Raw genomic sequence first — 23,407 nt, 5'->3', positions numbered from 1 at the left:
GCCCCACGGGCGGGCCTGTGCATGTGCCCTGCGCCCTGTGGCAGCACTGCACGCCCGGGCCCAGGGCGCCAAAAGGGCTCGGGCCGGCGCTGTCCAAGGTACAACCAGTACCTCTGGCCATAAAGTGGCACATTATCCCCTGCCCTGCCCAATGAATACTGTGGTACTGTGTCCAGTTCTGGGCCCCACATTTCAGGAAAGATGTGGACAAACTGGAGAAAGTCCGGAGAAAAGCAACGAGAATGATGAAAGGTCTAGAAAACATGACCTATGAGGGAAGACTGAAAGAATTGGGCTTGTTAACCCTTGGGGTATGTTTAGACTGCGGGGGTTTTCCGGGATTCCAAAGGTATCCCGGAAAAACTCTGCCATGTCCAGGGCATGTGTTTGCTCTTCTGCTTTTTTTCCTAGCCGTCCTGTGGTGCAGTAAGTGGACTCTTTGCTCCTTGAGCTCTCCGTGGTTCACTGCTCCGTGAGCAGGCCCGCTCCACCCGGTCCCATCTCCTACCTCCTTTATTTTCTTGGCCCAGGGTTTCTGCGCTTTCCGGAAGCCGTCATCTGCCTCCTTGGCCTCCTTGAAGCCCCCTATGATCTGCTTGTGGTAGGCGTCCTTCTGCCAGTTCTTCACCTTCTCAAAGTCCTCGTTCAGCAGGCTGCTCTTCACGTCCTGATGCAGCTCGCTCACCTTATCCGCCTCTGTCATCACGGCTCCCCACGCCCTCTCCAAGCTGCCATACTGGGGGCCTGTGGGACAGGGCTGGGGTAAGCAATCGCGGTCATAGCAACACTTGGAGTCCCACAAAACGCCTGTCAATGGCTGGGGAAACTGAGGCACAGCATGTGGCAAGGGCGACTTACTCAAGGAAGTGCACTAAGTCAGGGGCCAAGTCACCCTAGAAGTCGTGTTTTCCTGTGCCTGGATCTAGCCCATAGGACAATGCTGCTTCCCCTTATGAACGGTGAAATGCCCCGTGTGGCCTATTCCCGAGTGCTGACTGGGAGACTGGCAGGATTAAAACCAAACAAACCAATACTATGAATCTGGACAGCCTGCTCAATAGGATGCTAATTTGGGGCCAGGCAGGAAGCCCACAGCCATTACTCAGTGGGACTTCACAGAAATGGGGGTAAGGTGGGGACTGAATAGAGATCTTCCAGCTCCAAAAACATAGTCTCCTGACACATGAGCTACAGGGGAATCTCCACTAGCAGTACAGGGCCTATGCCACACACTCAATTCTGATTCCACCCAGAGGAGAGCAGTGGAGCATGAACCACCAGCCAACTCTTTCTAATTATTAGAGGACCTACAAATATAGAAGTAAACAATTCCCAGGGGAAGTGCACAAACCCTGTCCTTAGGGGGCCATTCTGGGTTTTTTTCCCTGGTGAGATGAATGTTGCAGCCCCTTCCGCCCCCCCTCCCCTGCACACACACACATTGTGGAAGGCTGGGGACGGAGACAGGGCTGCAATACCTTTCTCTATCAGCTGCCTCCACCTCTTGGACCAGTCGGTCAGCTGCTGGGCGTAGGCCTTCTCGATCTTGGCCCGCTCATGGACACAGTTCATCAGGTCATTGCAGAGCCGGTGCCCGTCGTCGATCCGCTTCACTGTCCGTTTGTAGTTCCCCACCTGCGTGCGAGAGAGACAGCTGGCTGGGGACTACAGCTGGCTCTGGCCCAGGCATGCCCGCTCTGGAGGCAGGAGGGAACGGTGCCAGGCCAAACCTCTCCGGGAAGGAAGAGGGCTTGGGGCGAGATCAGCCATTTCTACAGTGACTAGCTCAGGAGAGGAGTGTGGAGAAGGCATGGGGGCCAATAGCCAGGCTGGGCCCCTGGGCAGGTTGGGGGGAGTCCTAGCTCTGCATTCCCACACCGGGTAGCCTTGGGTGGAAGGGGCGGGGCAGTGAGCTTGCCATGCCAACCCTCCTGCACAGCCCTCAGCACCACCTGGAGCCTGGTGCATGCCCTCCCCAGCCCTTAGAGTTGACTGGAGCGCACTGTGCCGTGCTCCAGGGGCACTTGAAAGGGCTGGGGCTCCAGGCGCTGTTACCCCCTTCACGCCCCCTGCCCTCACTGGCAGGCCTGGGGGTGGGGCAGGTTGTCATTTACAATTAGTGAGTGAGAGGCTGAAGCTGGTGGATGTGAATTCACGTGGCAACCCCCCTCGGCCGCTGCCACACGCAGTGGCTAGGTGGGATTAAGGGCAAGCCAGGTGATTTCTTTGCCTGGGTGACTTGGGGGAGGACTGAAACGCCGCTCTGCGGAGAGGAGCGGCCCGTGTGCTGCAAGGTTGCCTTGTAGAGGGTCACGTTCAAAAGAAAGCGAGAACGCCGCATTCTCTCAATCACTCATTCCCCCGCGCAAGGTCACGGAGCCCTCCCGCCGCCCTGCAGCCTGTGCCAAGCCCGACGCTGGATGCTGAACTGCTGAGCACCTACGACAGCGGGGCTGGGAACACACAGTGCTTCAGCTCGGGCCCTCAGGGCGCAGCGACTGCAGCCACGCACACAGCGGACACTGAATGCTCAGTGACAGCTCACGTCCCCTTGGGCACGAGACCGGGTTCCAACGAGATGTCACCCCCCCTCCAGATGTTGTGCCTGGCTCTGAGGGTCATGGGGAGTTCACCCCCTTGCAGGGGTGGTCAGGAACTGCAGGTGAGGGTCTCTGCTGGACCAGCCAGCAGGGGGCGCTTCCCGTTTATACTAGTTTTGCCATCTCGGTTTGCAAAGACGGCTGCTTGAGGTGGCTAATGGCGCCCTCTAGTGGCAACAGTTTGCTCAGCAAAGAGTGCAGAGCGAACCCTAGTGAGTAGAGATTGCTCTGGTTCTTTTCCTGACTATTCCATCAGCAGTGCTCATCCAGGCACCAGGGGAGGCATCTGCTACAATTCGTTGCTCCTCCCTGCTTGCTCGATATCCCTCAGGTGGCCCTGGGAAGAACTCACCTCCCAGAAGCTGTCGGTTATTTCCTCCGCAGCCGCCGCAGACTCGTCGTAGGAGCCCGACATGTTTCCTTAGGGTTTAATGCACAGGCTCAGCCACTCTCCGGGAAGCACCAGACCTCATGCACTGGTCAGAGGAAGGACAGGAGTCAGCAGGGGAGAGGGCATCATTCAGAGCCCAGCTCTGCACAGCTACTGCCAGGCCTGTTATCAGATGCCACCGCTGAAAGGCCCAATGTTCCACGTGCTCCCTTCTCTGCACTGCTCTGTGCTCTACCAAAGCACTTTGACTCCAAGCTGCAGAATCCTTCTGTGCCAGTCCTGCCCCACCCCGCTTTGCCAATCCCTTCACCCTGATCAACAGCACCCCCAGAATTATTCCCTCTAATCTTTTCCATCCATGTGTGGAATTTTTCTATCCATGTGAAGAATAAATTTTATGTGCACTGAGGCATGTGCTTAATGTGCACCACCAGGAGAAACAAAAACTTAGCTGTGGGTGCTCTGGTTACAGGAAACACTGACTCCCGGCTACCCTGACCATAGGTCCCCTGCTTTTCATTTGCTCTCTTTCCTTAGCAAAGGCCACATTGCACGATGCCTTCTCGGCCACCACTCACTGAGAACGAATAATCCCAAAAGGCATTTCAGTCGCGCTGTCTGAAAGCTGCATATTGTTTTCTGCACAAATGCTTGTCAAGCCCATTTTACATTTTCCCTTCCAAGCTTTCCCATGGAATAAAATTTAAATTCCCATGAACATTTTCCAGTTAAAAAAACAAAGAAAACTGACCACCAATTTTTAAAAACAAACTAAACAAATCCAATGGTGTAAAATATTTGGTTGTGAGTAAAAAAGTTCGTTTTTTTTTCCTGAAAATTTCTAGTGAAACTCAACTTTTCCACAGGAAAAATGTTGGCTTAAAAGGCCATTTCCCCAGAAAACACAAATTTAGAGGGAAAAGGCCAACTCTGCTTTTCCAAACCACACCGCTCTAGGAATCATTTTGCTCCCCCTGCAGTGAAATTATCATCATGTAATAATTAGATTACAGTAACCCACAGAGATCCCATTGTGGTTGTATTTCTCTTGTAATAATACTCAACTCCTATATGACATTTTTCATCAGTGGATCTCAAAACACTTTACTAAGAAGGTCGGTATCATTACCCCATTTTACAGATGGAGAAACTGAGGCACAGAATGGTAAAGTGACTTGCCCAAGGTCACCCAGACAATCAGTGGCTGAGCCAGGAATAAAATCCAGGTTTTCCTAGTCCAGTGCTATACCCACTAGGCTCCTCGAGAGCCTAGCATAGCGCATGTGTGTATATTGTGAAGTAAATAACCTTTTACATACAGAACTAAAAGAAGTAAATTGGACTGGTACAAATTCCATATTATACTGGTGTACAGCATCGTCATACAGACAGGCCCTTAGACCACACTCCTGTACTAAGGGGCTTCTTTCTTGGCATGGGAGAGGAATCTATACGTTCATCCATTCTTTTGCTTCTCTGACACTAGCCCCTGAAGCAGGATTCTGCCCTGACCTTGACACCAATTCAGAGCTAGCTCAGCCTCCTTGCAGCCCTGTGTATAAGTCTGTCACATGCAGAGAGCAAGAGCTGGCTAGCTTGGCATCTCGCTGCTGCTGTCACGGTCTTAGGTCACGTGAGCAGTTCAGCGATGTTATTAAAGTCAGTGTATTCTACAGTGGGAGGTATCTGTACTAGGAACCGCTGCAGAGGGATGGGATGGGAGGAGGCATCTTAGCAGTGTGACCTCCCCTGGTGGCAGCTACCCTCCCGCTCCCTTCTGCATTCAGATCCCAACTGCATTAAATCCAGCAAGAGGTTTTGGAAGTGGCAGGACAGTTCTTCATAGCTCAGCAGGCACCAAATAATGCCCGTTCCCTAAAAGGGTGCCTGCTGTCCTCCAGTACATTCAGCCACTGGCAGCTCTCAGGTATGTTCATCCCTTGCATCCATTATAACCTGCACCCATGCCACCCTCAGCACCCTTGATCCCAAGAGGTACCCGGCTCCATTCCAATGGTGTTTACTAGCCAACTTCCCCGGTGCAGAGCCCGAATGAGCCATGCACAGCCCAGGCGAGGCTCTGGGCAAGGAGGAGGAGCTAACCCCTGGACTGCTCGGCAGAATCATCCCCTACTCAGATTTCTTCCTGCCCAGCTGCATATCCCTGCTGGACTGAGTGGCACTTTGGGGGTGGGAGGGGAGGGAATAGGAGGCTGGGTTGTGTTTAGGGAGGATGGGAGAAAGGGGGAGCTGAGCAATAGGAAATTCTGGTCCTGATATTTCTATTTAATCCCTTCTGATCTTCAGAAAACCAGCATCTCTGGAGAGTCACATGAGCCGGCCAGCCACTTAACCCTTTGCTGCTTGGCTAAAGGAGGGAAAAGCTGGTGCCAGAACAAAGCAGACAGGCAGCCCTGGCTAGGGGGCTGGTAGGGAAATGCCCAGCAGGTGCCCTGCAGAACACAGATCTGCACTGGGGAAGGCAGAACTGGAAAGGCTGTGAACCTGCCCACAGTCAGCTCTCCTGTACCTGGTCCACCCTGCTGCAGGAAACTGGGGGTGGAGTAGTAAATTTTGCTGCTTGGCAGTTGTTTGCCTGCACTCTCTCCAACGTCATTCATGCTCAAATTTGACACTTTACGCTTAGGTTTGAACAAAGACTCTAATTACCTTACCCATTACAAAGATAGCCTCCCCAATTATCACCTCTAATATCATTAGCTCACAGACATTTACCTTTCCCCCTCCCCATCCCCCTTCTGTTCTGAAATGTGATTTGTCCTTTTCATATGTGTTCATTTTTTTAATTGTATCCTTTGGTATATATGGTTGTGCCAATTTTCTTCCACTATTTGATCTGAGGAAGTGGGTCTGGCCCACGAAAGCTCATCACCTATTAAACCATCTTGTTAGTCTTTAAAGTGCTACATAGTCCTGTATTTTGTTTCTCTCCAAAGTAGTGAGGGAGCTCATGGACTTCTCATACCTGGCCTACCCTAACCCTGAAGCTCGAGTGTTTGAGAGCACACCAGCAACTCCTGTTGGCTTGTTCTTAGTATGCTGACCTTCCTAACTAGCTGAGAGATTATCTCAGGTGACTGTAACCCCTCCCCTCCTGAAGCCAGCCTCAGGGAGCACAAGCTGTCCCAGCTGAGTTAATTATTAACAGCAAGTCTGCAGCACTTTGGCACGGGAAGCACTCTGCAAAGACGCTGGAAACTCAGCCATAGGTAACAGGATATGCACTAGAATTCATCAAACCAATGTCTCCAGCCTTTAGCTTGATGCTGGCTAAGGCTGAGTTGGGGGACAGAATGGCTGGGTATTGCATTGTTACTTAAGATCCAAGGGTTCTGCTCCCAGGGATGGGAAGGAGGGGTGCTAGTGGGGAGAGCAGGAGATTCTGGGTGCTGGTAGGGTGAGCTGTATTCTACTTTTATCATGGCTGACCTTGGGCAAATGGCTCCCCCGTTCTGTGCTTTTGGTTCCCCTGCCTGTCAAACAAGGACAGGGAGCTGGGTTCTCTGCTGTACAGCACTTGGTGAGCGATGGGAGGAAAAGAGCTACACTCTGGGCTATTTTATGTGTGCCCTCTAGCCCGACGGACAAACACCAAAAACATGAAAGCCACATTTCAGACCAAGAGTGTGAGTCCAAAAAACAAATCTCCCTGGCAACTCCCAGCAGCTCCCTTTCCCACATCCCCCGGGGGAACAAATGGCCTTGTAACTTTGACCTGGAGTCCAGCAAACTTAGATGCTGGCAGCCTGAAGCCTCAAGTAAACTCTCCAACCAAGGAGCCCTCCCCAAATACGACCACTCCTGTGGTGCGGCCTTACCCTGAAAGCCCAGCAGAGAAAGGGAATCCTGGGGAACCCATGGCCATGCCTTTTTGAGCACAGAGTGTAAATGAACAACTGGAAGGGAACGGATAGCCAGTGTGGCTTCCTATGCCTTGATGCCCAGGCTGCTGCATTGGCTCCTTGCAAGGTGCGTCCCCATGTGGGCACTGCAGCAATCCAGCCACACGGTGACCAGGGCCTTGCGCGCTGTGCAGGATCCCAGCAGCTGGGAGGGGAGGTAGCCAGCAGCGAGGCTGGGCCAGGCTCCCTCTGTACCAAGGCGGGCTATGACTCAGTGCTATCACCTGCTCACACACATGCACAGCTTGGGAACAAGAGTCGAGGGGGCTTTTCCGTTGGCCGGTGCAGCAGTGGGGACCATGGCAAGCTGCCGCCCTCTGTGCCGAAAGGGACACTGGTGCTCCTAAGCTTCTTGTTGTTAAGAGGCTGAGTTCCAGGGCTCGCTGCAGTGGAACTAACAGAGCCTAGAGGGGATTTAGTGATATAACCAAGGAACTACCAATCCTGCCCTGTGGTTTAGGCTGGCTATAAATAAATGTATGACTCTGTCGCATGCAGTCCAAGGGACGTACATATGCATGCACATGCTCAAAGTAACGCAAAGCACACAGCAATGCCCCTCGCCTGTACGCACCCAGCAACGCACCCTCACACAAAGAGCAACATACAAGTCACACCACGTACAGATAGACCCAGTAACAAACAGCACATAGAGCAGTGGACACATGCACAAGACCTACAGCAATGCAGAGAGACACACGGACAACAGGTAGACAGAGCAACATCTCCCTAACTTAGAGCCCCACACTCGCAACTGTGCAAATACACACCCACAAATCCAAGCATCAGGTCGCTACCATATACAAACATACATACACACACAAACTGCATGCTCACATTCCCACGTATAAATTGAATTACATATTCACACAAATGTACTTTCTACTAGGGATGTTAAATTATGTTTAATCAGCTAATTAAGTAGTCGGTGGAATTTTTATTGACTACTCGTTTAGAAACTGCAGAGCTGCAGCAGGGTAAGTTCCCAGCCCTGGGAGCTAACCTTGCTGCAACTTTGCCTTTTAAATTAGAGCCTGGAAGCTCTTAATGTATTTAAAAAGCAGAGGCATAGTGGGGCAGCCTGGCATGAGCCGGGAATCAGCTGATTTTGGGCTCATGCCCAGTCCCCACCCCTACTCCTCAGCCTCCCTGCGGAGACAGTGTTGGGGGGAACCAGCTTTTAAGCCGACTCCTCCCAGCACCAGCTCCTGCTCCCCCCCTTGCTGCCCCTCTCTGATAGAGGCAGCAGGGAGAGGGAGGGAAGGGACTAGTCGAGTCACTACTATCGGATAGTCGACTAGTCACTTACATCCCTACATTCTACCCACAGGTGCACGCACTCAAACTAACATTGATGTTTACACACTGTAGGGTAAACTGAGGCAGTCCATGTCATCTCTTGCCACGTGTGTTACAGTCCACTACTGTCAGCTGTTTTGTTTCAGGGCTATATAGCCAGATATATACACATATGCTTCATTGTGTATATTACTGTCTGTGTTGTTTTGAGGTGCTATATACACACATTTGTATGCGCGCGCACACACATTATTGCTCTGTTATTTTGTTGTATGGCTACACACACACACACACACATTGCTGTCTGTTGCTGCATATATTGTTGCCACTTGCTGTCAGTTCTGTTGTGGTGCTATGCACACACACATTCCCAGCTGTCAGTTGTTGTTTTGGTGCTAACCCTCCCCCCTACACATACACCCACTCACTCACTCACCCCCCACCCACCCTGCACTCCCTGCCCCCTGCAGAACACTCCCTCCCTCATCAAGTTCCCCAGCTCCTGAGATCAGCAAGGCAACAAGATGAGCAGCTGAAAGGAAAAACAGTTGAGCGTTATCAAGTCAATTTTATGCTTATTTCACCGGGGTTAAGAAACATCAAGGGGAGAAAAGGAAACAGCTTTAGTGACAACTCTGCCTGGGAGTCAAGTTTCTCTCCACCAGCCGCAGAGAGCGGGCAGGAGTCAAAGGGGAGAATGTAGAAACGCTGAGGACCTTGTGAAATTCTCCCTTTGCCACGCGGGGTGGCTAGCAGCATCATGGAGGGGAGAATGGTGGGATCCCCATGGCTGAGTCCCGGACATATTGCATGCCAGTGCTAGAGCACGGAGAAGGATCGCAGGGCAAACCCAACCCAGGCGAATGTGGGTGTTATGGCACTGTAATGTGATGCAATCATGCCAGCTGTTGGCTAATGAAAGCACCATAGTCACCACGGTGCCGGTAAGCCAATGGCCCATCTCATCAGCCCGTGCCAGAGAACAGGAAGCAAAGAGGAACCTGGAAAACCAGCTTTCTGCTCTTCACTGTTCCCCAGGAGCTCCAGAGAAGCCAAGGACTGAGAGAGTGCGGGGTGGTATGCAGGGACTCCCGGAGCAGGGAGAAGACACCAGTTCCTATGCTACTGCCAGGCAGCTAGCCTGTGGCAATTAACCCAGCAGGGAACCACCAGCCCTCTGCAGAAGCCCTGAGATCAGGCAGAAGGAAAGGACCATAACGGAGTAACTGGACTTATGCTACATGGTTTCTCTTTTGAAGAACTGAGACCAAAGCCACTGAAATGGGAAGTGACTTGTCCCAGAGAATCTCGGGGTTCGCAGCACCTTGCAGCCCTGGCTATTGTTTGCAGAACAAGTCAGCCCCCTGTGAAGGCAGCGGCTGACCTCTAATGTGCAGACACACGTCGCCTGTAATGAGGGTATTTGTTAAACAGGCTTCCACCACATGCAGGGCGTTTTAAACCCAGCTACGTGACTGCAACCAACCCTGGCCTGCAGCCCCCTCATTCCAGTCCTGGGCTCTGCACATGCAGTTCTGTGCGGCCCCTCCATCCTGCCGGGCAGCCCCTCTATTCCAGCTCAGGCCGCTCTGCCCGTGCACCATGCCTGTGCCGTGGTGCAGCCTCTGCTGTTTTGATCCTTGGCCTTTACCCGTCGCTACTACTACACAAGCCTGTAGCAACCACGGCTCTTCGCTCCTGTGACCACTAACTGCATGATTCCCAGCTGCTCATTCCTGACCTGTAATGCCCGCTCTCCCAGTCTTGAGCCTTTGCATGTCCAAGTCAGTCCCAAATTGGAGCACCCCTGGCTATCCCCGTCCTGGCTCCCTACACCCCTCTGCCAACGCACCTCAATCCTGACCTTCAGCAACCCCCTTCTGTCCAGTCCAGGGCCTCTCTTCTAGCAGCTGCCAGTCACGCCTCACTACAGCACACAGTGCAAGTTGCCAGAGATGACTGCATTGGCTCACTGGCAGGCCCACGGTTCCTCTGCAGCCTGCATTTTAACAACTGCCTGTGGTGCACTTCCTTTAGCTGCCAGGTATCTGCAGTGCCTCAGAACCTGCGCGGGCCAAGCCGACGCAGCTGCATGTTAGAAGACCCATGGGATTGTGCAAGCCTTTTGGTCTAGAAACATATCCTTGGGCTTCATGCAGCTCTGCCAATGTGCCTCCATCCTGACCAGCAGGGCTACTCCAGCCCAGCCTCCCAAAGGCAGCATGCAAGGAAATGTAATGTTCCCAGCCAAGCGTGATCCACAGGAGTGGGAGATCCATGAAGCGGTTAGCTCTCTCTGCCCGGCCCATGCTGTGGTGCTGAGCCAGCAAACAGGCAGGAGAGGGTGTCGTTTTAGGAAACCCCCTGAGTGGGTTGGCTTTGTTAGCAATTGCTCTCTGCAAGGAGACCCAGAGCAGGCAAAAGGCTCTGAGAGTCAGGCGCAGAGGCCTGATGTAATAACTAGTTCCCAGTTGCACCTCTCGCTTTCTCTCTCATCTTGTGTTGCATGGTGGGTCCAGGGAATTTCTCTCTGAATTCTAACAGGGCCATCCAGTCCCTTGTATGTGAATGCATGTGCACCCATGCACGCGCACACACATGCAATAAAGCATCCTTATTTTCCTGTGAAATGCATTGCAGTGCCACGCTGTCCTAAAAGCGGCTTGTTCCTCTCGCTCTAGCCCTGAGCCTGGGCACTCCCTGATCTACAGCGACTGTCCCTCTTCGGAGGGGAGATGGAAAGGCCAGTCCAGCCATATATCTCCGGCTTCACCCAGCATCCTCAGCCCTCGTTACAGAGAGCAGCTTGCTTCCTTGTGCGTCCAGTACTGAGCTTCGCTGGTGCTGAGTCGAATGCTGAGAACTTCCGCTGCTACTTCTCTGCAGCCTGCTTTGTCTCCCCCCATTCCCTCTTGCCCTCTGCCAAGTTGGCGGTCCCTGGGAAGCTGCGGCAGCCCCAGCCATAGCAACTTGGGTGCTGATGAGATACCGGAGGAAATCACAACGGTTGTGTTGCGCAGCTCTGCTTGTTGGACTCGCATATGTCCCCCCAAAACACTTGCACACTTGGCACCAGTTGCATCCCACGGGCCTCACCTTCCATCACCCTGTGCTACACGCCATCATCTACACCAGTGCTGGGGGTTCGGCGCTGCCACTCCGCTGCGGCAGCACTCCCTTTGCACTGGGGCCACCAGGACAGGGCACGGAAGAATCTGGGCCTGTCTCAGCTGAGAGGCCACAGGCAGAGCCTGGCCTCCCATCACACCTCACGGCCGTCTTCTCAGTGCAATGGAAGCACCTTGTAGGTGAAGCTTATCCTGCTGCTGCCCAACCGGCACCTGCTCTGCAGAGGGAGTGTTAGACACTAGCACTGTCAATGCAGCACCTGGTCATTACAGAAACACCACAGGCAGCTGGGCAACAAGCCCCTACTTCCAAATGGGCATGAGCTATGGAAGTTATTATTCCAACCAAGACCATGCCCCACCATGTTGGGTACTGTACAAAACCTAGGAAGAGACAGCTCCTGCTCCTATGTGCTTATTGCCCAGACAAAGCAGAATTCATAACCCTATTTTACAGGTGGGCAACTCAGGCCCAGAGAAACTAAGAACCGGAGTTTTGATTACATTTAGGCACCTAAAGATGTAGGGCGGGCCCTAGCAGGGATTTCAAAAGCACCTTGAAATCAATGGGAGTTAGATGCCTAATCTCCGTAGGTAGTGCCCTGCAAATCCATGGATATCCGCGGCTCATTTTTGCAGATACGGACACAGACGCAGATACAGATTTTGGATCTGGAACCATGCAAATCTGCGGATATCCACTTCATATTCTCAGATCACCTTTGCAGATGTGACTACCAGTTGTGTAGCTGCGCAGAGCTCTTTGAAAATCTCACAAGGCGCCTGCCTGCATCTTTAGGCACTTTTGCAAACATGACCAAGATCACACAGGAAAACTGGGCTGGAGCAAGGCAGACTTAGCCCTGTCAGCCGATGGTCAGGGTAGTGTGTGTGTGTATGTTACACCCGAGTCTTCAACTGCTGGGACACAAGGTCCCATCGCAGCGGGCAGCCAAGGGAGGCTGACGGGCACCCCGAGAAGTTTAACGTCCGTGTTTTTGACTGCTAGGACCAGGTCCCTTCGCAGTGGGCAGACAACAGGCTGACAGACGCCCCAGAGTTTACAGAGAGAGCTTATTACACCTCAGACTTTGACTGCTAGGATACATGATCCCTTCGCAGCAGGCAGCCTAGGGAAGGCTAGGGAAGGCAGCCTAGGCAAGACTGAGAGATGCCCCTACGGATCTGTCCTCTGGAAGCGACACGATCGAAATGTCCAGCTCTGCCTGTATCTGTCCCTTATGACCGGCTGGAGTTCTTTTAAATTGTGCTTGGTTCTGTTACAGCAACTGAAGGAGTCAGGTTAAAACTTAACCAGTTACAGGTTTGTTAAAGAAGCTTATAAATCATATGGTTACAATGGCTATTGCTCTATTTCTTAACTGCTAGCAAATATAGATCTTAAAAATGGTTACAAAGAAAATAAAGATAGAAAATAGAAATAATGGTACCAAGTGACAGCTTAATCTTTAAAGAGCTCTAAATCTATGTGTACACTTAAGACAAAGGACACATCCAGGTACAATTTTACCCCCTTCTGTGCCTCTCGACTCCAGCGTATCAGGCCAGGGCCGGTCCCTCAATTCCTAGGAAAGACAAACACGAGGTGGGCGTCCCCGTTGAACCTCGGAAGGCCAATCGCCTAACCCGACCAGCAGATAGATGGTAGATTGACGCTCGGAGTAAGTGTGCTGCTTGACCCATCTTTATACCCATAGGGGCCCGTATCCTCTTTCTTATCTTAGATGCCAAATTGTACTGGTCCGTCTTTGTGATGCCAGTTCTCACACGGGAGTTTCAACTTAATTTACACTTGTAAGAGAGAGAACTAAATTGTGAGTACTGGACATTCTTTACTGGGCGGGAGATTCCTCCCCCCAGACAAGTGTGTGTGATCGTATCAATATGGGTTTCAGTCAAGGGCACTCCTCGGCAGCCTCTTGGTCAGCGATTGGCGTATCTCTGTTTACAGCCATCCAGGGTCACAGCAGCCAGCATATCCGGGCCTCCTGTCAAGTCTTCAAAGACTATGCTGATTTTACTGCTCTGTGTGCCCTGTATGCTTCTAGGTAAGCAAAGATGAATGTTATAGGTGAGGGTACCTGTCTGGCTACAAGCCCCCAGCTAGTGCACTAACTAACCACTGGGTAATGCTACCATTCTTTTTGTTTCTTTGTCACAGGCTTAAGTCCTGAGCTAGTATAAACTTTGCCCCACATTGGAACTAAGGCCAGGCATGCTCCCTTTGAACTTAATATAGATTTTATCATTGTCATGCAGTAGGCTGAATACAGTCATGGTTCATTCTCTCCTAGTTCCCCTCTCTCGGTGTTATTGTCTCTGGGAAGGAAAGCGCGAGGAGCTGTTAATTTTATACCCTGTCCTCCTTAACATCTGCACATTAGGTGCACGAGTTTCTCTGCTGCGGCAAAATGCCCTGCTCAGCACCAATTTGCTATGTGCTGACTGCCGGGTGCAATCTTTATGGCAATGTGATTCATCTGCAAGTGAGAAGGGCTGGGGAGGGGGGAGAGAGGAGAAGAAGCACAGGAGAGGAAGAGGAGGAAGGGAGGGAGGTCAGGTGAGTCATGTGACTAAGTACCTGCCTGCTGGACTCAAAATTATCCCATTTGCCAGAAGGAAAGAGTGAAGAAACAATAAGAGTGAGGAAAACCGGACAAGGAGGGAAATGTACCAGGAGTGAAAAGAACCAGGAGACAGACAGACAATCACCGCCTATTGGTGGTGGCAAGGTGTAGGGCGCGGGTGGGCAATTATTTCTGCCAGGGGGCCACTTCAAAAATTTGCTCCTTGTTCTGCCATCTGTCACTACTGAGAACAGCCTTTCTCCAGCCTCTTTGGAACCTTCCTTCAGGAAGTTGAAGGCTGCTGTCAAATCCCCCCCCACTCTTCGCTTCTGCAGACTAAATAAGCCCAAATCCCTCAGCCTCTCCTTGTAGGTCATAGGCTCCACCCCCCTCATCATTTTGGTTGCCCTCTGCTGGACCCTCTCCAATGCGTCCACATCCTTTTTGTAGTGGGTGGCCCAGAACTGGACACAATACTCCAGATGTGGCCTCACCAGAGCTGAATAAAGGGGAAAGAACTTAAGAACTCTAATCATGGTCCATGAGCCCATGGCAGGAGGACCTGTACAAACACAGAACAAACCCCTTCCAAGTTCTCTGGCCCATCCACATGCGCCTCCCTAGCAATGGGGTCTCCCCGCAGCAGCCCAGGCCACAACCTCATAGATGTTCCTTGTCTTTCTCTTCTAAGATCTAGCCTCATTTTCCCCTTCTCTTCATTCCACCCTCTGACTCCTAGGCTATATCTACACTGCACAGTTATTTTGGAATAAGCTGTTCCGGAATAGTTACTCTGAAATAGTTTATTTCGAAATAGCACGTCTACACTGCAGGGAAGTCTCAAAATTAGTCCGAGGCAGGTTCCCCTAATGCAGACGCGCTACCTTGATTTCGATCCCCAAGGAGGAATAACTTGGAATGGCCCTGGTAAAGGGCTATTTCGAAATAGCAGTAGTGGGGTGTCTACACACGCCTTATTTTGAAAAAGCTATTTTGAAGTAGGTGTCAGGGCCGGCTTTCGGAAGTGTGGGGCCCAATTCGAACCGTTTCGACGGGGCCTTGGCAGCCAGGATATTTTTTGTTGACCAAATACAAAAAAACAAACCAGCACACACAGAAAAAAGTCACAGCCCCCTTAAATCCCTAGCTACAGGGCAGAGTCCTGCCTTCCGGGCAAACCCAGGCGCCGAACTCCCCTCCCGCGGCGCACAGAAACCACCGCGGCATGCCAGCACACTTCCGGGTTTAGAGCGCAGGGCCCTCTGGCTTTAGGGCGCAGGGCCCTTTTAGGTGTGGGGCCCTTTTGGGGGGAATCGGGTGAATCGGCCTAAAACCGGCCCTGGTAGGTGTTATTCTTCGTGGAATGAGGTTTACAGAAGTCGGAATAAGCTGTCTGTTATTTCAAAATTATTTCGAAATAACGCACTTGCTGTGTAGACACTCGCGCAGTTATTTTGGAATAACAGCCTTTATTCTGAAGTAACTTTGCTATGTAAACACACCCCTAGTTTCCTCCCTTTAATCCTAATCTTCTCCCCTGCCCGCTCACTACTGCTCCTTTCCCTGTACATGACTATGTTTCCCTGTTAGCCAAGCTGTATACAAAGAGTCAAATCCATGCCTGCCACAAGCCCAGTAGAGCTTCACCAGGGATGAATTTGGCCCATTTAGCTCCATAGGGACAGATACTTAGCCTATGTGACTTGTCAAAGCTCTACACCGATTGACATCAGTTGAAGACCTGGTCTTTAATCTTTGCTCATCAGATGATTCCCCACCCCCCACTTGCAGGTTGCTCTTCACTGAATTCGCTCTCCTCGTGGCTGGTTCTAGAGCTTGGTAGCTGAACACAATGTTACGGGGCAGCCTAATTAGAGACACATATCGAGGAGCTACTGGGGTACCTTCTGCCCCCTAGTATGATGCCTCTACATATGCAGCCCACAAGAGCCATGTTGTATTACAAGCTCATGTCTAATACGCTGTCCACTATCACCCCATGTCTCCTTCAGCCTCTGCGAGCCGGCTTCTCCCTTCTCCTTCATCTCCTTTCTGCGTTTGTACAGCGCCCGGCACAACGGGGCCAGATCTTGACCGAGGCCTTTGGGTGCTATTGCTTCTGTGCACCACCCCACATGGAATAGTTCTTGCATTTTCCGTGAACTGAGAGTCACCATATTTCCTGCCTCTATTTCTCAGCTCTATATCCTGTCCTCGTTGGTGCACATCTTCTCCCAGGACCCAATGCTGCAGTTGCTGTTGCTATTGCTATTTGGCCTACTACAAGAGCATCTAGAGGGCCCAGCTGAGATTGTGTTAGGTGCTGTACGTGCCCACAGTGAGAGCTTGAGAGAGAAGAAGAGTTGCTACCCCTATTTTACAGTTGAGGCTCGGAGAGTTTGCCCAAAGCCACCGTGGGATACTGTAGCAGACCTGGGATCTGCAGGAGGGTTTAGTGTTAGTAAGAGGGCTGCCTATTAAAGAGGGACTTTATAAGGAGCATCGGGGCCGGCTCACAACATTTTGGCACCTGAGGAGGGGAGCTCGAATGACACCCCCATGTCCCCTTGCTTGGGCCAAAACTTTGAAAGGTCTCAATTCTCTGGGTCTTAGTGACGGCCGCCTCAGTTTGCCTCATGGGAAGTCCAGCCCTGAGGAGCGTGGCCCCACAGAAGAGAGCTCTCTAAGCAGAGGGAGCAACCCTTGTCTCCGGGTGGCCGGGAGAGACCGCAGCTCTTTCTGGCGTCTCCGTTTCTGATCCCTTTGAATTATTCATCGGCAGGCGACGCAGAAGATCAAGCTGAGCTGCCTTTATTCAACGCGACGGCCTGTGTGTCAGAGGCGGACGCAGGCTGCGTTCTGCGCCAGTGCAGCCTTGAGGGGAACACGGCCCAAACACTGTCAAGTCACGGCAGGGCAGACATCGCTTGAGGGGTGCTGGCATTTCTACCACAGCAGTGCTTGCTACTGGGGGGTGGGGGAGACGCATGGAGAAGGGAGCCTGCCCAGGACAAGAGGGAGCCCCACTGGCTGTTTGTGGGGCTCCATGTTCGTGTGGGGTTTTTTTTGGGGGGGGGGTATTGGCACATGCGCTCTGAGCCCCACACTTAGCCAGGTATTGCAGCACCCGGCGCGCCATGGGCGGTGCATGGGTAACACAGCTCACGTGCTCAGACGCAGCCCCCCACCCCACTCCTTACAGAACTCAAGGGGCAGCTCCCCAACAGGAGGAAGCTGGGGGGTAGGCCTGGCACACTCCGCTCGCCAGAGGGCAGCTTCATGCAGACGTGTCGCTGCGATGCTCAGGGTGCAATGCTTCCCTTTGTTGGTGCAAAATGGGGGTGGGCGTGGAGGGAGGGAAAAGATGGATTGCACTCACCCCACCCCCCCAATCCTGCAGCTGCCAGGGCCTGCTTGAGCCCTGACCTCACGTGTACATGGCTGTGTAGTGTGCACAAATGCTTCCCCTCCTTGTGCAATTGCATTCAACTGCCCCAGGACTCTGCAGCAAGCAGGGCACAGCAGGGCGTGCAGTTCCCACTGGATATATCCCTTCCAGCATAGGTAGCCTCCCTCCCCCTGGCCTAGAATGGTCCCTGAAATTGGAGGCTCTTTGCTGGAGCTTTGTGGCTCTAAGCTTGCATCACCCACACAACACTGTGCATCCGCACATCGCCCGCACAACACTGTGCATCCGCACATCGCCCGCACAACACTGTGCATCCACACATCGCCCGCACAACACTGTGCATCCGCACATCGCCCGCACAACACTGTGCATCCGCACGTCGCACATCGCCCGCATAACACTGTGCATCCGCACATCGCCCGCACAACACTGTGCATCCGCACATCGCCCGCACAACACTGTGCATCCGCACGTCGCACATCGCCCGCACAACACCGTGCATCCGCACATCGCACATCGCCCGCACAGCACTGTGCATCCGCACGTCGCCCGCACAGCACTGTGCATCCGCACGTCGCCCGCACAACACTGTGCATCCGCACATCGCTCATCGCCCGCACACTGTGCATCCGCACGTCGCTCATCGCCCGCACAACACTGTGCATCCGCACATCGCCCGCACAGCACTGTGCATCTGCACATCGCACGTCGCCCGCACAACACTGTGCATCCGCACATCGCCCGCACAACACTGTGCATCCGCACGTTGCTCATCGCCCGCACAACACTGTGCATCCGCACGTCGCACATCGCCCGCACAACACTGTGCATCTGCACGTCGCCCGCACAACACTGTGCATCCGCACGTCGCTCATCGCCCGCACAACACTGTGCATCCACACGTCACAGCTGCTGCCAGCATTTCACAGGGTTATTACTTGCGTTGGAAGCAGGAACGTAGACCCAGTGCCGAAGAGGGTGTGTAACTTTTTATGCCTTGGGGAGGGGGGCAGGGCAGAGATGTTGCTTAAGGTTTTGGCAGGTTTTTAAGCTCGTCAAACCTTTTAATCACCTGCTTGATCACTAGTTAAATGCACCCACTGGGTCTGAGATCATAGCGTGTTCCCAGCCAGGTCTGAGGTTAGCTTGTTTGCTGGCGGGTTAGTGAGTGAAGCGCATTCGCTGTTGGGTTTGTGATCACAGCCTATTCACTATTGGTTTGCCATCAGGGGCTGTGACCACTGTGCATTCACCGTGGGGCCTGTGATTTAGCATTCGCTGCTGGGTCAGTACTGAGCCTGTGCTGCCTTCGTTAATGGGTTTCCCAGCGCCGTGATGATCCCGTGTCGCTACAGAGATGTGGCGGTGCTACAGGCATGGGGACTGCATGTGTGTGCAAATGACAGCTTGCCAGCCCCATCGCTGAGCAGAGCAAGCGCGGGTTAGTGGGCAGGATTCTTATGCTGCGTCCTGTGACCGGGCACCACCCAGGGAGTGGGGAGATGTGCCCTGCCTGTAGAGCCCTGGTGGTGTCTGTATCACACCCAGAATGACTCGTCCCTTGGGTTGGAAGAAGGGGGATGCCCTGGCTGCTCCTGGGTGTGCTGGCTAAGGAGGTGCCTGCTTGTGGTTCCGATGGCAGCTGTGAAGGGCGTGGGTATTCTGGTCCTCCACGTTTCTGGTGGAGGAAGCGCCTGGTGTGAATGGTCCCCAGCAATCTATGGTGACTGTGGGGGTAGGCAAGTGAGGGATGAAGTCCCCAGAGCTAGTGAGGAAAGGGAATGGCACAAGGAGGTGTTCAGGGGAGTAACAGCCCCCACACTGATCCCCAGCTGAACGCTGCAGACCACTATTGAAGCTGTCGCAAGGCACGGAGGGCAGGAAGGGCGTGTGCTCTTCCTGCTCTGTGGCAGAGTCTGGGACAATGCCCCACTCTCCCTGCCATGGCCCCTCCCTATGCTTAATGAAAACTGGCTTATAGAATCCCAGGGCTGGAAGAGACCTCAGGAGTCATAGAGTCCAACCCCCTGCCCAAAGCAGGACCAATCCCAATTGAATCAACCCAGCCAAAGCTTTGTCAAGCCGGGGCATAAACACCTCTAAGGATGGAGATTCCACCCCCTCCCTAGGGAACCCATCCCAGTGCTTCCCCACCCGCCTAGGGAAATGTCCTAATGTCCAACCTAGACCTCCCCCACTGCAACTTGAGCCCATTGCTCCTTGTTCTGCCATCTGTCACCACTGTGAACAGCCTCTCTCCATCCTCTTTGGAACCTCCCTTCAGGAAGTTGAAGTTATGAATATGTGCATGTATCCGTCTTGTATGTGAAGATAGAAATACGAAGTGTGGATCTGCTTATCATTCTAAAAGTGCTAATAAAGGCCATTATTGATGCCTCGGGACCTGTGGCTCGGTGCTCAAGTCAGCGACCTGTGAATAGCCTTGTTCGTCCTGTGAGCCCAAACTATGGTTGGCCCTAGAAAGACACAGGGCCAGGCCAGCTAATGCCGAAACCCATTTTGGATCTGGTTCTTTTCCACTCAAGTGAGAAAAGTCTGAACTGAGCACAAAGAATTTCCGCCTTTGGCAAAAGGGATAGAAGAAGGGAAACCAAACAATCGAGCAGTGGTCAGACGCCAGGCAATCCCCTCCCTTACCACTGCCTGCTGGAAACATCTAAGGCAGGAAGGAGGCATCAGTGACTTGATCAGGGCACGGGGGGATAATCCCGAGTCCCCAAGAGGATGTCTGAAGGAACAATCAGATTTTTGCTTCCGACACTCTAATTGCAGCCACAGCTGAGATCGGCAGAAACCGCCAACCAATTCTGCTGAGACTTCCACTCCCAAATCAGTGAAATTCAACCGCTATTAACCTTCTGGCACACGTTAGTCTGAAGGGGCTGCAGAGCCTTCCAAGGGCAAAGCACAGACCCTCCTCCTGCTCAGCACTCTGCCAGCCAGAACCGTGCATAAGGGACTGTACCACAAGGCTTGCCTACCTCCCCCCACCCAGATGGAGCGGGAATGCAGGGCCGGCTTTAGGCCGATTCGCCTGATTCCCCCGAATTGGGCCCCGCGCCCTAAACCCGGAAGTGTGCTGGTATTCCGGGTGCGCTGCGGGAGGGGGCGTCGGCCCCGGAGGAAGAGCGTGGTGGCTTCTGTGCCCGGCTGCCGGGGCCCCGTCGAAATGGTTCGAATTGGGCCCCTCGCTTCCTAAAGCCGGCCCTGTGGGAATGCATGCAGGGCAGGGGGAAGAGTGCAGCTCGCTGGGGCTCCACCTGCAGCCCACGCACCCCCTGCCTGCCCCTCCCCTCCACGTGCCTCTCGTACACTGGGGCATGGAGCCCTGCACGTCCTAATTCTCCCCCTCCCTCCCAGCACTTTCGGAGCGCCATGAATCCGCTGATTCGCGCTTTGTTCCCACTCCTCTTCCTCCATGCCTCCCAGAGCTTGAACAGCCATGAGCGGGGCTCCAGTGCCCCAGTGTGCTAAAGGTGTGAGGGAAGGGGGCAGAGAGGGGATGCATAGGCTGCAGGTAGAACCCCAGAGGGCTGCAGGTTGTCCGCCATGCGGCCCATTGGGATGAAGGAGGGTCACTGATGAGGCCCACTCACTAGGCTTGGTTGCCCATCGCTGCTGCACGTGGTTAGGGGTGTAAAAAAGGTTTTAAAAAGGTAGTAAGCATGTGAGGTTTATACTGCAGATCCTGAAGTGTAGCCAGCTCCCTGGGACAAGGGCCAGCAGCCAGGAGTTGGTGCACGCTGGGAGCCAGCACACAAGGGGAGTTTAACTGCAACCGGACCCTGATGCTTAAAGGTTAGGTCCATCACTGGTGATTAGCCAGGATAGCTAGGAATGGTGTCCCTAGCCTCTGGAGGTGGGTGACAGGGGAGGGATCACGTGAGGCTTACCTGTTGTGTTCCCTCCCTCTGGGGCATCTGGTATTGGCCACTGTCGGCAGACAGGACACTGGGTTGAATGGACCATTGGTCTAACCCCGTATGGCCGTTCTTACGTTCTTAACTGCTTAAACACTTATATCCCTATTCCAGGGAATGTAGTCCTGACCCTTGATTCTGAGTCCTGACTTTGGGTCTGACATCTGACTCTGGCTAAGACCCTTGGCTCTGTTTCTTACTCTAAACCTGAGGCATAACTACACGTGTCCCACTCACTAACACCCATTGTACCAAACTGCTATATAAACCACAACTGCATAGGGACATGGGAGTAGAACTTGGCCCTTCTGCTCCAAAAACACAAGCCTGTACCACCTGAGATCTTTTACATGGTAGCATGTGGTCCACCTATCCAGTAGATACTAACATCACACATTGTTATACAAAACTAGTGCATTACAGTCCCCTGTACCAGTCCCCTATTTTCCCTTCCCAACTAGGGATGTGAACGACTAGTCGACTATTCGATAAGCAAATGCTTATCGGATAGTCGACAAACTAGTCAACTAGTCGCTTCCCCCCCTTGCTTGAGTCCCCTGCTGACTCTGTGCTCCCCGCAGCCCTGGGGCTGTTGCTGCACTTCAAAGGCAGAGGTGCTTTTATTGACTAATCAAATAGTCTAAGCAAATTGACTAAGCAAATTGCATTGTCTGTTCGATTAGCCAATTAATCAAAATTTTACAACCCAATTCCCAGCACTCCAGGCCCACGCTGCTTGATCCCCACAATATTTAATCTTGCGGATCACTAGTTTAACCTCCATCGAGTGTGATCTGGAATAACAGATCTCCTTAAACAAGTGTTTATTTGAGAAAATTGCAACAGACCCAAAAAGGCTTCAACACATCTTGAAGCCTGTGCTGGTTACTAGGATCTATGCAGAGCTCTCACCAGAACATGATGACATCCAGTGGCTGCAATATATATATGCATATACACAGACCACCGAGAACCTCTGCTAACAAGGCTTCCTTGTTGAAAATTTAAATAAACCCTTTAATTTTACCCAATAGTTCATCTCGAAACATCCCTTAGACAAAATGTGGTGAGGATCCCAGTGCCTGAGACATGGCTACATCGGATCCAGAAACTTCACTTATTAGGTAAATATATGACCTCAAGAAGAAATGCTAATTTGTTCCATGCTGTTGCCTTTTAGTTACTTGTTGGTTCCCAGCAGGATCATCATTAAGAGCTTTGGAATTAGAAACAAACAATTGTGTTCAGGAACAAGGAGAAAATGGCCTACTTTATGTCTTAGATTTAGGTTTTGTAAAATGATAGTATTTCGCTGGGCTGTAATATGAAATTGAAGTATCTGAATTACTTTAATTGAAAATCATGTGTGTGCATATAAGCATGCACACTAGGATACTGGGATAGCCAATCAGAAGCAGAAAGGAAGGGCGTCCTTTACAGTTAAGGCACTGGCCTGGGACTTGAGAGATCTAGATTCAATTCCTAGATCTGCCATTGATTCCCCTAGGAGATCCATTGTGGCTGGACTGCTGTATGTAAGCAAGCAGAAATCATCCTAAATCTCCTTGTGCCTCAGTTCCTCATCTTTGAAATGGGGATAATATTTCCTTTCTCCCTCTCTGTTTTGTCTACTTAGATTGGAAGCTCTTCAATCAAGGACTGTCTCGCTATGTGTACGTAGGGAACCTAGTACAATGAGGTCCTGATTTGAGTTTTGGCTTTTAGGTGCTACCTTAATACAAATAACACTGAAAGAAAGTGAAATTGACTAGAAACAAAGGAGAAATTGATAAGCTGAGTTTAATAGTTCAAACTGAGTGAGATGCAGAGAGCAAGTCCTTTGGCCCTAATGGGGGGCTCTTTCTAACATCATCATCATCATCATCAACCATGAGCTCAGCGCCCATTGGTGTCCGATGCCTCCCTCACTATTTCCTTCCATTTTTCCCTGTCCAGTGCGGAGTGGCTTAGTTTCTGTAGACTAGCTCTGCACCAATCTACTATATCATCTCCCCATTCTCTGTGGGGTCTGCCTCTCCTATTCGGACCATCCATTATGCTGAATACCTGGGTCTTAACTTTTTGCTTGTCGTTCATTCTGCAGATATGCCTGAATAGCTGTAACTTC

At 52.2% G+C, this 23,407-nt stretch overlaps 1 protein-coding gene and 1 long non-coding RNA gene across 6 annotated transcripts in view; one reads left to right on the top strand and one right to left on the bottom strand.

Moving 5' to 3' along the window:
• The window catches only part of PACSIN1 (protein kinase C and casein kinase substrate in neurons 1), a 74,133-nt gene that overhangs the window by 23,238 nt on the left and 27,488 nt on the right, over nt 1-23,407 (bottom strand). For all 3 annotated transcript variants that reach the window (XM_075909910.2, XM_025181009.3, XM_075909909.2), the window contains exons 2-4: nt 2,953-3,076; nt 1,479-1,635; nt 509-744 (exon numbers count right to left, since the gene is read on the bottom strand). In XM_075909910.2, coding sequence (XP_075766025.2) covers nt 509-744; nt 1,479-1,635; nt 2,953-3,015 — 456 coding nt within the window. In that variant the 5' untranslated portion in view covers nt 3,016-3,076. The remainder of the gene's footprint in view (nt 1-508; nt 745-1,478; nt 1,636-2,952; nt 3,077-23,407) is intronic.
• LOC142820869 (uncharacterized) overlaps nt 22,173-23,407 on the top strand; it is a 44,172-nt gene continuing 42,937 nt past the window's right edge. The window contains exon 1 of one of the 3 annotated variants that reach the window (XR_012897816.2): nt 22,173-22,403. This is a non-coding gene — a long non-coding RNA (uncharacterized LOC142820869). The remainder of the gene's footprint in view (nt 22,404-23,407) is intronic. The other 2 variants (XR_012897815.2, XR_012897814.2) reach the window with 2 other exon arrangements.

This window comes from Pelodiscus sinensis, chromosome 27 (genome assembly GCF_052426305.1).
Source record: "Pelodiscus sinensis isolate ZL-2025 chromosome 27, ASM5242630v1, whole genome shotgun sequence".
NCBI classification, from domain to species: domain Eukaryota; kingdom Metazoa; phylum Chordata; order Testudines; family Trionychidae; genus Pelodiscus; species Pelodiscus sinensis.
This window is presented reverse-complemented; position numbering and strand designations above follow the sequence as displayed.